A 14435-nucleotide genomic window follows, 5' to 3' on the forward strand; every position below is an offset into this window, starting at 1 on the left:
GTGTGTGTGTGTGTGTGTGTGTGTGTGTGTGTGGGCAATGGCAAAGTAACCTTACACGTAAGTAAGTTCCCAAACGGTCATCCACCCGAGCTCTGACATCTGACAGTGCTGCATAATTTTGGTGACTGGAGGGGAACACTTTTCATGCTGCCGCATGTTTCTACTGCTCATAGTTCGAGACTACTACATCATCGGAACATACGTAACACTGCAGAACACATGCACCTGACTTCAGACTTATGCCTCTCCACAGACGATATTCACAAAATGAGCGTGTCTCGTCTCTGACCTTAGTTAACAAGATAACAGCTAGCAGAGCGACGAGGCAAATTATTCTGAAATCTACTAAATTATAGTAACATAATTTCTATATTAAATTATTTAAAACAAAGTTCATTACAAATACGAGTACCTAACCTCAGAAATCTGAGAAGTTCTGGGAAGACAGTTATTTTTATAATAAGATACTAAACTTGATGGAAGGATAATATGCACCGAGCAGTGGTGCTATCTAGAGGAAATATTTTCTGTAGCGTTTGTCTATAAAACGACCCCGTCACATGACCTTATCTACCCTTTCCTTTAATGTAACAAAGCATCACAATGGCTTAAAATCTCTCATAACGCTCCCCGTTACTTCTCCATTAAAACAAGAAGGATGCATTTTACTTAGCCACAACTTGATATGGCTCTAATATGCAAAACAAACACTAACAGACACTTTTGAATTTCATTAATAGCTATCATTTCAACTTACCGGTACGCCCGCAATTTTGCCCGCATGTATTTTTATATTCCCTTTTGTAAACAAAGAGCTGCTTATTATTTTGTACGATGTAAAACGACAGAAAATGGAAGAAATTTAGAAATGCAAATATTACCACCTCTATCCAGTGTTCCCACAGATGATCCTACTATTGGCCCATTGTTATATTAATCACGATTAAACCGAATATGCAAGGTACCAAGACTGGAGAACTGTTTGCAAAAATAGAACTGTCTTACCGACTGAAGCATAGTTACCACTCGCTGCCGCCTGGCGGTTCTATCAGTAACTACTCACAACAATGTCTTCTAATAACGACTAAATATAGGCAGAATGTTGTATAGTCATATGGGCCCAGTACCCATAGCTAATGCGGCTTCAGCTTTGGGCTATGATATTTTGACTTAAAATTACGTGAGCCCTTCATGTGTCTGTTTAGCCTTTCTGATTTGGCTTGTGTTATCCGAATTGCTTAGGGCGATATAAAATTATGGAGTCAGTTCATGCATGTCTTCTGACTCACTTGTCATCTGATGATCTTCCCGAGTCATCGCTGCGAATCCTCCTCAGAGGTAATGGCCGGACATCTTGGATTTTCACTCGACCTCCGGTGACTTTTGACAGAATCTCTTCCGTCTCTTTAGGATCCACCGGATATCCGTTCAAGATGAAGGTCATGTTGCGGGCATTCGGTTCGGGCGGGTATATAAGAACGGGCACTGTGTTGGATCTGTAAGGCACCCCTGCAAATGTAACAGGTCCACGTTTATACAGACTTAGAGACACACCTGTAAAATTTGACTTTGCGACATAAATGGAAACAGATCAGAATTTATCAATCGCAAATTCATTTCCTTTACCGCAGCTAAAATAAACAGTGTTTTACAACAATTTTACTTTATATTTAATTTGAGAGTTTAAATTACGTTGTGTTAAATATTACAAATTTCTCTTACACAGAGATTTCACAAGGCTGGAGCCGCGGAAATTGGCCCATGGATCAACAGCCACCACATCCCTCGAGTTATTGCTGGCCCCAATCCAGCGTAATTCCCTTTATTCCTTTTCTAGCCATTCTGCTTGCACTGTGGGCTAGATAACACAGGTCGGATGGGGCTGGACAGGAATATACGTGTAGCTGTAGGAAGGAACGGAGTAGTTGGAATGCATAGGAGTTCTTTTGGTTGCCTCAGTGTAAGTCAGTCAGTCAATTTAGTAGCCTGGAGGCTAGCTCTTTCTAAGGGACCCAACAGAATAGGTGTTTTCCCTCACCTGAGGACGGAAACAGATCCAGTTTCCGAAACGTCGTGTTTTTCTTGGTTATCTTAAAAACCAGGACGATGGATAAAGTCCGAAAACCCAATATCTCTGTTTGTTATACACCATCGTCAGAATCCTATAGTAAGTAATTATTATTATTGTTACTGCAAATGGGTTTTACCAGTTGGCAGTGGTTCTACAACAAGACACAACACACCACAAAACACAGCACACAAAACTACACAAACAATAAAGGACACGTTAGGCCCATTAGGTTTTCCTAATGGTCTATTTCCTTCAAATTATCCTACAAAAAATCTGTACGCACTCTACTTCTCCCTCCTGCGTGCTGCCTGCCCCGTCCATCTTACGCTATTTCACTTGATAATTCTAATTATATTTGGAAAGAGCACAAATTGTTAAGTTCCCCATATTCAATTTTCTGCAGCCCATCACTTCAGTGCTTTCAAGTCCAAATATTCTCAACATCTTATTTTCACACGCCCTCAGTCTATACTGTTCTCTTAACGCGAGAGACTAATTCACATACCTATACAAAACTACAGGAAAAATCACACATTTGAATATTTTAATGTTTATGTGTATAGATAGCAGACGATTCTGAACTTAACGGTAGCAGACATTGCCTCAGTTGACTCTGTTCATAATTTCCTCATAAATCGAATTTTAATTTGATAACCAAACGTTTATACAATAGTTTTCTTCAGAACTAGTTCTAATCAGAAAGTGTCACAAGGCCTAATCCGCGACAAGAAAAGAAGCAAGGAAGAAACTGCATTGTTAAATTCCTCTTTGCCAGATGTACGAGTAACAGTTGGACAGGCCTTGTAGCTCAGACAATGAATTACTGGTTTCTCGCTGCAGAGATCCCAGGTCATTTCTTTTGGGGTTTGTGGTGGACAAAGAGACATTGGGTCTGGTTTCTTACGACATTCTTGGTTTCTCCTGCCAATTCTTATTCCACAGAATGCTCCATTTCTCTCCCGTATTATGACACACTATCATCATTCATTCATTCATTCATTCATCAATGGCTCTACAGCCCTTTGTTGAGCCCTGAACTCTATTTCAGTTTCGCAATTTTTTTTTACGCATAGTAGGACTCCTTGGACGAGCGATTAGCCCTTTGCAAAGCCGCTACCTGCACACAGGATAACATAAACACAGAATGAACGCACATAGATATACATGCTTTGAGTGGGATTCGAACCCACGATCCCAGTGTCCGAGCGTGCGAAGACAGTTCATGCCTTAGACCGCGCGGCAACTACAGCTTAACTATCAAGTGAATTAGTCTGAATACATTCTTAAAGGTAAATAGGAGGTCTATAGCCGCCTTACAGTTATGCAGCGTCCCATAAGTCTGGAATCATGAATAATATGCCTCCTCTGTTTCTCCAGGCTGTGAGTAAAGGCAGTGACAGAGGTTAAAGGCGGAACTTGGAAAGTAAATCTGCTTTATGAAGGTCACAGACAGAAGGATGTCGCAATAATATTCGAGACGCGCCATCAGTATTACTTGTGGGGTAATTGAAAAGCCAATACACACAATACCAAGCACGTAAGAGAGCTATTTGAACTTGTTTGCAGCGAGATCACTCAACGAATTCGCTTGCTTCTATTGTACTAGCAAAAATTACGAATATTTATGACGACGTGAGTAGTGGACCTGTTGAGCATAAAGGGAGTTGGGAGTTGGAACGCTGTGTAGTTTGAGGAGTCTGAACTTGCAGGTGCATTTACTGGTGCCTTGCTAAATTTCTTCTTGGATCCTGACGTCCGAAACGGCGGGATCTCTTCGAACTACACAGCCTCATAATACAGAACCGCATCCCCGACATATTTAGTATATTTTGTAGCAGGTGGGTCTAATGTATGGTTTCATACTTATGTGACACTGTAGAAAGTGGACGTACAAGAACATCGTACCCAAATCATACGCCCTGACTAGAAGGTTGAACTTCTGAATCCTGCCCTCCTCTCGAATCTTACTGGAGACCTCTGTATTGGTTACTGTCAGCACACCTGGAACAATGTGACATTCAGATAGAATAAAGCCATACAATGTGATTCGAAATTATTGTCGGGGTTTCCGTGGCCTATAATTCTCAAACCTCACGTGCCATAAAAGGCGCGCGTGTTGAAGTTGTTTAGCATTTTTCAGTGTCAGTTCTATAAATAAAAAACATGCTGCGTTACACTTTCATATTCCGTAAGCAGTTTGTTTCTTTTTTCCGGTTTGAAAACTACGGACTACGTAAACCCCGACAATAATTTAGGATCACCCTGTACTTCAAAGAGTTGATACGAAGCGCGACCATGCAGCGAGGTGCCACATGTGAGGCACCTGCAGATGCTGCAGTACCCTGGACTCCAGTCGTTACAAGGGTGTCTGTACACCGACCTCATACTAAGGTGAGTGATATTGTATTAGAGGATCAGGAATTGAAAGGGATATGGAAGGTATCTGTCGTGGCCTATTTAAAGGCAGGCTCACTGTTCCAACATTTGTCTGAAAGGGCTGAGGGAGGTATAAGCCCTTATTACAACGGGCCGATTGGGCACTGCAAGCTCAAGTGGAGTACCAATGGTGCAAATATGGCGCTGTCTGGGAGTGCCAATGACAGTATGGCGAAATGAATGTTTAAAAACAAAACGTAAAGCAAGAATCCATAAATCAGTTACACGATTGATCTTAGTGTAGGCAGCGGAGGCCGGAGCCCTCATTTCCAGAGCAAAGGAAATGTCTGACAGTACAGAAATGAACAGCTTAATGTGAATTGTAAAGAAGGACAGGGTTGCTCCTGTAAGAAACCATGATATATGATAACAACTTTGAATTCCGCCATTATGAAACTGGGTGAATGAACTTAAAGAAGAATGACATAACCGCGTTTGAAGAGTGATAGACTGGCTCTCTCAGGGGCATTTCCAAACACGGAGCTATGTCACCCAGTGCAGGAACGCTAGCGTGACTAGAGCACAGGCAGAGGAGGTGCTGGAAGACCAGTTATAAAACATTCACACCAGAATACAATTTATTGCAAGGAAAATGCATTTACGATTGTCTTGAAAATGTATGGGACAGAAGATTATTGTTTGAAATGCAGTTGTACGCAGGGCCTAAATAGCAGCAAGGGAGCCGTAGGGATTTGCAGAGGACTATAATCAGTTCACGGTTCGGTTGTGTACGTACCTGTGCGTATGTTAATGTGGAACATTTCATTTCGATTTCCCGACACAATTTCATATTGAACCTCGTTGTTAGGGGCCTCCGCATCACCATCTAAAGCCTGAAACAAAAGAAGCTTATAAATTTTTGTGTTGAGCTCTCCGAGATTCCTACTCGTTTTCATATGTCTTCAAACAATAAATAAAACTTCAGAGAAGTCGCAAATAAAGCAGCGTGGTCAGGCAGGTTCACACGGTAAGCTAGTGACAGCGCCCGGTATTCGCCCACGCTTCTCTATTTTCTTCTGAGGACTGCTTTACGGTGCTGTCAGTAGTTGAACTATGAACCCTTGAGTGGCAGGAGTGCATATGAGAAAGAATTGGAAAGGATTTGGAAGGAAGGCCTATTTGAGATACTATCCTGACATTTGAGTGGTTGAAGTAGGAAACACCACGAAATTAATTCAGTTAGGAGAGCCGGTGTCCGGGTGAGATTCTAAAAACAAAGGAATAGAACAGAAGCCCAAGAACAAGAAAATAAACTGGAGTCAATATCAGCACACAGAGAACCAGGTTTCATTTTGTTAAGATTAAGAATCTTGGACTATTGGAGTTCCCACGTGATCGTTACCCAGCGAGTCCAACGGGGAACTGGCTGTTGCCTAGCAACGGGTCTGTACGCCACAATATTTTATAATTTACTCTTCTTAATTATTAACATATTAAACGTACTCGCTGTTACTTTATGTACATAACATATATTTCTTACTTCATCGTGGTTGGCAATATTGCACTAATTGAATGGCTACTGTCAGAACGATACACATTGCTTTGTTTTGTGTGTCTGTTTGCGCGCTTACTTCAAAATTGGCCTTTAGGCTGTTGAGTAAGCACGCGAAAAAGTAATTGAATTCAACTTAATTTTTATCAAAGCATTGAATTTTGTGGCTGCGTATGTTTGAGCCCCCCCCCCCCTCTACTCCAACCCGCTCGGTGAGCTGAAGGCACGAAAGCTGAAGATTCAGTAAAGCCCTGCCGGAGTTTCGCCTTTATGCGGAGAGTACAGAAGCGGAAGATCTTACCTTTATGACTGCAGGTGAGGTCAGACTCCTGAGATCCTTCCCCAACACAAACTCATAATCCGACCTCATGAACATGGGGGTGTGGTCATTGACGTCGAAAACCGTGATGAGGAGGGTTGCCGTGGCACTGTTGCCTTGCCCGTTCCTGTCAGCAGCCACAACGTACAGCTGGAACTCTAACAAGTGCCATCTGTTCATAATATTTGCCAGTACAGTACAGAGAGGGTATAAATAAATGGATGTTTTATTTCAATTTTAAATGTTTATTGACTGACATAAGGAAAAGCAGTAATGTAATTTGTTGAGGCGCTATGCTACAAGCCAGAAGATCGCGGGTTCGATTCTCGATGAGGTAATTATATTTTTCAATTGACCTAATCCTTGCAACCGCACTATGGACCTGGGATCGACTCACGCTCTAATAGCAATGAGTACCAGGGATCTTCCTGGGGGTAAAGGGCGCCTGGCCTTCACCGCCATCTGTGAGCCGACTGTCTAGAAAATGTAGAAGCCTCGACGTCTCACAAACCTATGGATCTCCACAGTCTGTTATAGGGTTCGCTTTACCTTTACATGTTATTGACTGATTATGACAGAATAACAACAAAACTGACTTAGCTTGTTGTGGTTTATTTAACGACGCTTACTGTAGCTAGACTGCATTGCGTCAGATATTAGGATGAATGATGAACTGTTCAGAAACAAGAGGAAAGGGAAGCATCAGTCAGCTAATAGAGATATGGTATAGACATTTGCCTGGTGGGACTGAGAATTATCATAAAAATTCTCAACTGGCATAACCAGTGTCCTGATCTGGATTCTAACCTAGAACCCTTCATTCATAATAGTCCAGTTCTCTCTATAATACCACTTATCTGTAATCGCTAATATCCTTTTCTTCTTGAGAACAGGACCAATTCATGCTAGACCGCTGATTTGTCAACAACTTTCAACAGTTTCCGATATTCTCTTTGGCATGAAAGAATTGTTCTTGCTGTTGAAAACCAGCTATCTTGACCGAAATTTATCGTGGTTTTCTTCAGTTCCTTCAGAAAAATTACAGGTTAATGTCTTCTATTATTTTCCAATCTTCTGTTTGGCATGAAAGAATTGTTCTTGCTGCTGAAAACCGGCTACCTTGACCGAAATTTATCGTGGTTTCTGTCAGTCTTTGAGGCAAATGACTGCATAATATCTCGAGTATGCACAATCAGTCCCCTCCAGTTCACCATGCTACCATTCAACGATACGCAGTCCAACTAACCAACCCACAGAAAAGTTACTGACACGATTGTCTTTATAGTAATGTAGAAAAACTTTTCAATGAAGCTTGAAATTGTTGTTTACCTTTTGCACTCTCTCTATCGAAAATGTGCCTGTTCGTTTTGACAGTGATCCAGCCACTCTTGTTATCAATCTGGAGGGAGTTATTGTCTCTCATTATGTTGGTGTATGCTACTTCGCCATTTACGCCTTCATCAATATCATCTGCCGCCACCTGCAACAGGGAATTCTTCATTAGAAATGAACCTCCAATCAGACAGTCCCATTGCATATCCAGAGAACTAAACTAAACAGAAAGGGAACATAAGGCCTAACCCATAAGGTAGACGGTTCTGCTGCTGAAAATTGTATTTACGCAGGAAGGGCAAACATAACAATACTGAAAGTTTTCGTGAGCTCAAAAGAATGATTGGGTTCTGGATTATTTAAAGAAGTTCTACCAGCTGGTGAGGTTAGGTAGCGACGAATGCGACGAAATTACCATGAATTATAAAATGATGAATGGTTCATCTAATGAAGATGACCTGACTACAGGGATTATATGATGAATTTCAGACGGTGACCATTTACTGTCTGATTGATTAATGGATTATTGGGTGAAGCTGTCTGGACTACAGGGGTTACATTGTCTCTACGGAGAGGATGACAAGATTAGCAAAATTGTGAATTTAGTTCGCTGCTATTGCATGATAATTTTGGTTTACTGACTGCAGAGTACAAAAACTAGGTTTACGCCATGCAGGTTCAGTAGACTAGGGGTAGTAAGGTTTAAGAGGTTATTGCAAGTTGTGTAATCACAGATTGTGTGTGTTAATAGGCTGCACGTGTGTAATTGTTGATTCAGCTTCCCTTGTACGTTGAAAAAATAGTTTGGTAATAATCTACGCCGTGCCATAATGCAGGCCATTAGTCGCGGCGACCCGGGCTCGAGCCCATGTCAGGTCATGTGGGATTTGTGGTGAACAAAGTGGCACGGGGCACGTTTTCTCCGAGTACTTCGATTTCCTCTGCCAATTCTCATTCCACCGACTTCTCCACACTCATCACCTATCACCCGGGGCTGGTACAATAGGCCAGTTAACAGGCGACTAACAAAGTGGACTCAGTCTCACCCCACCCGAGGAAACCCTAAAAAATGACATTCTAATAAACATAACGAACCATGTCGCTATAAGCTGATGACCCACGAAAGGTGCTCTGAAGATCACAAAAAACGACACTTGTGTGAGTCCAAAAACCGTGACACGTTAAGTGTATTCTTTATTACCCGTGGAGTGGGCTGAGGTTTGAGTCCACTCTGTACCATTGCCACTTTGGGCCTATCGTACCAACCTCGGATGATATATGATGATGTTCGTGGAGCAGTCTGTGGAAGGAGAATTGCAGCGGCTACCGAATTACTCCGAGAAAACCTACTCCAGTCCCCTTTTATCCATCGCAGATCCCACATGACTTGTCCTGGACTCGAATCCGGACCGGCGAGGTGGGAAGCCGGCTACTAACCGCCTGGGCTATGGCACAGCCCCGTACACGCCACAGAAACAAAAGATATATTTGGAAATTCGATGCAGATTTCTCTGTACAGCACGTCAGTAATTGCATAAAGAGTCAGTAGAAGTATCCAACCTGTATAACTTTGGTGCCAGCTGTAGCGTTCTCTGTCAGGTCCGCCCTGTACACCCTCTCGCGGAACACTGGAGGATTGTCGTTCTGGTCCCTGAGGTAGACTGTGATGTCAGCTGAGCTCGACATGGAAGCCTTCGGACCGACCTCACGAGCTTCGATCTGCAATTAATGATATACGTTAGCATATGCATGAATATTTCTGGACGTACAGATTGTTCTCAGGGTGAAATTCCACGTACCTCTTTTCAGTAGCCATATTTTTAACTCAGACTACACGGTATCATGCATTACTAATAAAACATATGTGAATAATTTTATTTGAAACAAATTCTGTTTGGTTATGCACAGAAGACGTTCTATAAAATAAATTTGTAGAAACATTTTAGACTCATTCAATCTATGTTGGACAGTGTCATACACAGCGCGGCCCGAACAACAGGAGGACACCAAGAAGTCCTCCTCGTCAAACGACGGAACCACGACGCGGCAGACACTCAACTTCCTCTAAAGAGAGGAAGTATAAAGAGCACGGATCAAATTGGTTCTAGATTTTAACAAAGTCTTTAAAACCACATTTGTAAATATCCTAATTATAATAATAGATAAATATTTTAATAAATTCATGCACATCGCTGTAGTTCTTAAACGCTAATATTTTATATTCATGTCATTGTGATGGTGTTGTATGTATGTATTGATATTGACCAATTGTATTGATATATCTTTCTGAAGATGGTCTGTCAGACCGAAAAATGTCACGGATGAAAGATTAAGAAGAAGAGAAGGAAATTTTATCAGTCGCACTGGACGCAGTTGGTAGCCTTTTGTACTGTTGCTAGTGTGACGGACCAGGATGAAACAACCCAAAAACCCAGTAATTCTGAGTATTATACACCATCGTCAGAACAATTAGTCAATCTCTTCCTTCCTTTATTAAACCTGAAGGAAACTTCTGTGTTGCCACCATGCACCTGAACACCTATGTAGTCCAATTCTCTTCTGTCTGAAGTTCTCGAATTTCTGAAAATTGTCATATACGTCTCCAGTATTCATTAAGTTTGGTTGCCGCTGGCACAAATTGTGAAGAAGAATATTGATACAATTCTAGAATATTATGTAGTGTATATATGTGTGTCTTGATTATTCTTACCCACCACTTACTTCGAATCTATTTCTGGGTCATTTTCAGGTGGTAAACATTGTCAACATCAACCATTCTGATCATCACCTCACATTTACTAACAGAATATGAGTTACATGGGTATCCGTCATTAGGTCAAATAGTGAAATAGAGTAAACTCTCGTTACAACGGCCCCGGATATAGCGGACAAAATCTAACTATGTAGAACTGTGAATTTTTTAGATACTGTGACACTAAGAAGGTTTGGTAGTTGAACAACAGAATATAATAATAATAATATTTTCACTTTTATGAGTGACTTATAAGACGGGGTTTTGGATTGGATGACTGGATTTGTTGCACCTTATACATTCACACAACACTGGGCTACAGGCGCTATCGCTATCCTACACACTTTGCAGTTCACCGTTGCACACGCACTAGAGTTCTCATTCTTCACTAGTCGTATCCTGGCAACGGATTTATAACAGTCTAACTGTAACTTCAAATCACATCTGAAGTCTTCCTGTCAGAATCAAATTAATTTCTTACCATTATTCTGCAGCCCGACTCACTTCAATTCCAAGCTCATATCCTGGCAGACTGGCGTCCCGAAACAGGATTCTTCACTGTCTACTATTGTTCTCTACTACTCCTACTGTTCTATCTCCTCAAGCCACATTCTCTGTCCTTTATAACCCCTCGGCATGGACCCCACGAAAAAGAGCCTGTATTGTTAAGGATGAGTGTTTACTGATCCGTTGCCTAGCAATGGATGTCCTCTTGTAGCATGGGCGTGTGTTGCCTAATAATGGGTGCACACGTCACATTATAATGGGGATTTACTGTATATTTTCATGTTTATAATTATATAGTTCATTATCTGACCCTGGACCGCCTCTGTGGTCTAGTGGTCAGAGTTACAGGCTACAGATCCAAAGGTCCAAGGTTCGATTCCCGACGCTGCCAGACTTTCTGAGAAATAGTGGGTCTGGAACGGGGTCCACTCAGCCTCGTGAGGATAATTGAGGAGCTCTTTCGAGGAAATGGGGGCTCCGGTCTAGAAAAACGAAATTAACTGCTGTGGGGATTCGTTGTGCTGACCACGCGACACCCCTCTATCCGCTAAAGTTGACACTAACTTCGCCGACAAGTGGCGGTCACTCGGTCGGTATAGTTCGCTTGCGGACTACAGGCTACGGAGTTTTATTATCTGACCCTGCGAGAGATATCCAGTTGGATAATACTTAAGAACGAGAGCTCCATGTTCTACTAGGATGAACGGTGCTACGATACAATGATTGGTGTTTATGTGTGTATACCACTTGAAAATGATTCAAAAGAGGGTCGAAACCTGTATTTGTTAGGGAAAAACACTATTAATAATATATAGTTGTGCTGCTGGTATTGTTAAGAATTGTGTGGATCCAGTTGTACAGATATGGCTATCTTACACACACGTATGGGTCCAGAGATTATAATTGCAGGAAGTTAGTTACTCTGTGACTTACTGTGAACACAAGGAAGTGTCGCTGCTCGTAGTCCAGTAAGGAGTTGTTCCGCACTCGAATGACGAAATTCACTCGCGTCTCGCCCACTGTAGGAGAGACCTCGAAAGTCCCGTTGTTGTTTCTCAGACTTATGGAGAACACGCCGTTCTTTCCCTGTTTGCAACAACACGGTTAATGTGTGAAAGTTGAACGTCAATTTATATTTGCAAGATCTGAGTTTCTGCGGCGGTGACTTTGAAGATATTGGCTTCTGGGATGAGCAGTTTGGTAGAAAGTTACCAACGTTCTGAAGATGGAAGCTGCAGATGACTTCATAACAGCGGTAACATTCCATCAGGCAAAAGGACGTAATATCCGATAAGGCAATGTTATAAAAAATTTAATTTATTTAACGAAACAGAAGGCTGTTTGTGAAAAGCAGTAACATTGTATTTTGCTTCCGTCAGCTTATCTCACCCTTCATTGGAGAAGACATTTTATTTATATTTCTAGAAATATTTCTGAATATTTATTCAGGTCTCACTGAAATATATGACTGGCAGTCGATTTCAAGAATTATGTGAGAAGTACTCCATAAATTTTCATACTGACATAAATTACTGCTTTGACATATCATAGCGAGTCCTCACTGAGGACTTCAGTTGTTTTGGTGCTAAATCAATGCAGGGGTGTACAGGCATACCTCTTAGATATTGCAGTTTCAGTTCAAGACCACACACACGTATTTTTTGGCTTCCCAGTGTATGTAAGATTTATATTTATATTATACTGTAGTCTATTAAGTTTTCAATAGCAGTATGTACGTGTATAAAACAATGTACATACCTCAGTTAAAATACTTCAGTGCTAAATAATACTATCATCTGAGCTTTAAGTGAGTAGTAATCTCTTTGCTGTTGGCTGCTGACAGATCAGGGTGGTGGTTGCTCAATATTGGGGGGGGGGCTGTAGCAATTTCTTAAAAAATAAGACAATGAAATTTTCCGAATCGATTGACTGTTCCTTTCATGAAAGGTTTCTCCGTAGCGTGTGACGCTGTTTGATAGCATTTTACTCATAACAGAACTTTCTCTTTTCCAAATTGGAGTTAATCCTCTCAAAAATTGCCGCTGCTCTGTCAACTAAATTTATGTAATATTCTAAATCCTTTGTTCTCATTTCAACACTGTTCAAAATATTTTCATCAGGTGCCCCTACAGAATTATAGTAGTAATATCAACGGTTACTGATCACTGATCACCATAACAGATATAATAATAATGAAAAAGTTAGAAAATTCCAAGAATTACCAAAATGTGACAGAGACACAAAATGAGCACATGCTGTTGGAAAAATGGCGCCGATGGTCTTGCTCGACGCAGGGTTGACACAAACCTTCAATTTGTAAAAAAAGGAAAAAAAAATATGCATGTATATAATTTTGGGTTCCTAGCTGCAAATTTTGTTTAAAAGCTACCGTACACTTACCAAGTCGTCATCCCTTATTTCTGCGATATACGGGTCGTTAAATATGAGGGCATTTCCTTGGGGACTGTTCTCGTCCATCCAGGCCACATATCTGGAAGAAGAAGAAATGGAGAGCAAAGCGTGAGATTGCAATGGCTTCACAGGAACAGCTAATACATATAGTCCCATTTTGCAGCCAGCTATTGTCGGCTGTTTGAGACACTGTCATTATCTTGACTGCACAACATTTAGTGATATGATGCTTGGCTACTAATGAACTGGAAGGAATTTGGAAGAGCTGTCGCAGTCTCATATAAGTAATCTGGGATTTGCCTGGAGGAAAACCACGAAAATCCTCAGTTGAATTAATGATCATTCCTATTGAGATTCGAACAGAGAACTTCCCGAATACAAATTTACCATGATTAAGGGGCTGATTTCATCTTGTGGGTGAAGTAAAGGCAGTCCTTTTCTCTGAGCTCAACTAAGAACCACGCTGCAGAGGGTGTACGTGGGAGTAAAGGTTTATATCTACGTATAGACCATAGATGGAGGTGAGTGTTCAGCTTCAAGTATCGGCCGCTTTACCCCATGGAAAGATCCCCCGTACATATTCGGGGGTAGGGTGGAAAGTCTCAGGGCCCGTCTGGACCCTGCAGAAGAAAAATGTCTTTGCTCCTGACGGGAATCGAAACAAGATTACCTGATCGTCCACACTGTAACCGGCCATTATTATGAATGAGCTAATCTGGTTTCCTTTTCAGCCCGTGGTACCGAAGTTTTTTTCTTTTTTTAAGTTTTTGGAGTGGGACGAAACCGAGTCCACTTAGCACTGCGCCCACTAATTGGTCTACTGTACCAGCCTCGGATGATAGATGATGAGTGTGGAGCATTCGGTGGGAAGAGAATTGGCAGGGGAAACCTGCCGCAGTGCCGCTTTGTCCACCACAAATCCCACATGGGAAGCCGGCGACTAACCCCCTGAGCTATGACGAGGACCCTTGGTACCGAAGTTAAAGCTAATGTTAAAAAATGGTGTATCTTTTAAGCTATCTGCTTGAATATCTGATTCTGTTAAGATAAAAACATCTGTTTCAGCTGCAAGTTTTCTGTGTCAGAATATATTGCAAGCTCAGGATTTTGAAGA

At 41.5% G+C, this 14435-nt stretch overlaps 1 protein-coding gene across 1 annotated transcript in view; it reads right to left on the reverse strand.

Annotated features, from left to right (window-relative positions):
• Positions 1 to 14435, reverse strand: part of LOC111866352 (cadherin-86C) — a 69342-nt gene that overhangs the window by 7129 nt on the left and 47778 nt on the right. The window contains exons 9-16 of the mRNA XM_023855216.2: positions 13310 to 13400; positions 11843 to 11995; positions 9211 to 9369; positions 7648 to 7798; positions 6301 to 6476; positions 5244 to 5340; positions 3977 to 4072; positions 1290 to 1509 (exon numbers count right to left, since the gene is read on the reverse strand). Coding sequence (XP_023710984.1) covers positions 1290 to 1509; positions 3977 to 4072; positions 5244 to 5340; positions 6301 to 6476; positions 7648 to 7798; positions 9211 to 9369; positions 11843 to 11995; positions 13310 to 13400 — 1143 coding nt within the window. The remainder of the gene's footprint in view (positions 1 to 1289; positions 1510 to 3976; positions 4073 to 5243; positions 5341 to 6300; positions 6477 to 7647; positions 7799 to 9210; positions 9370 to 11842; positions 11996 to 13309; positions 13401 to 14435) is intronic.

Source organism: Cryptotermes secundus, unplaced genomic scaffold, assembly GCF_002891405.2.
Source record: "Cryptotermes secundus unplaced genomic scaffold, Csec_1.0 scaffold96, whole genome shotgun sequence".
Taxonomy (NCBI): Eukaryota; Metazoa; Arthropoda; class Insecta; order Blattodea; family Kalotermitidae; genus Cryptotermes; species Cryptotermes secundus.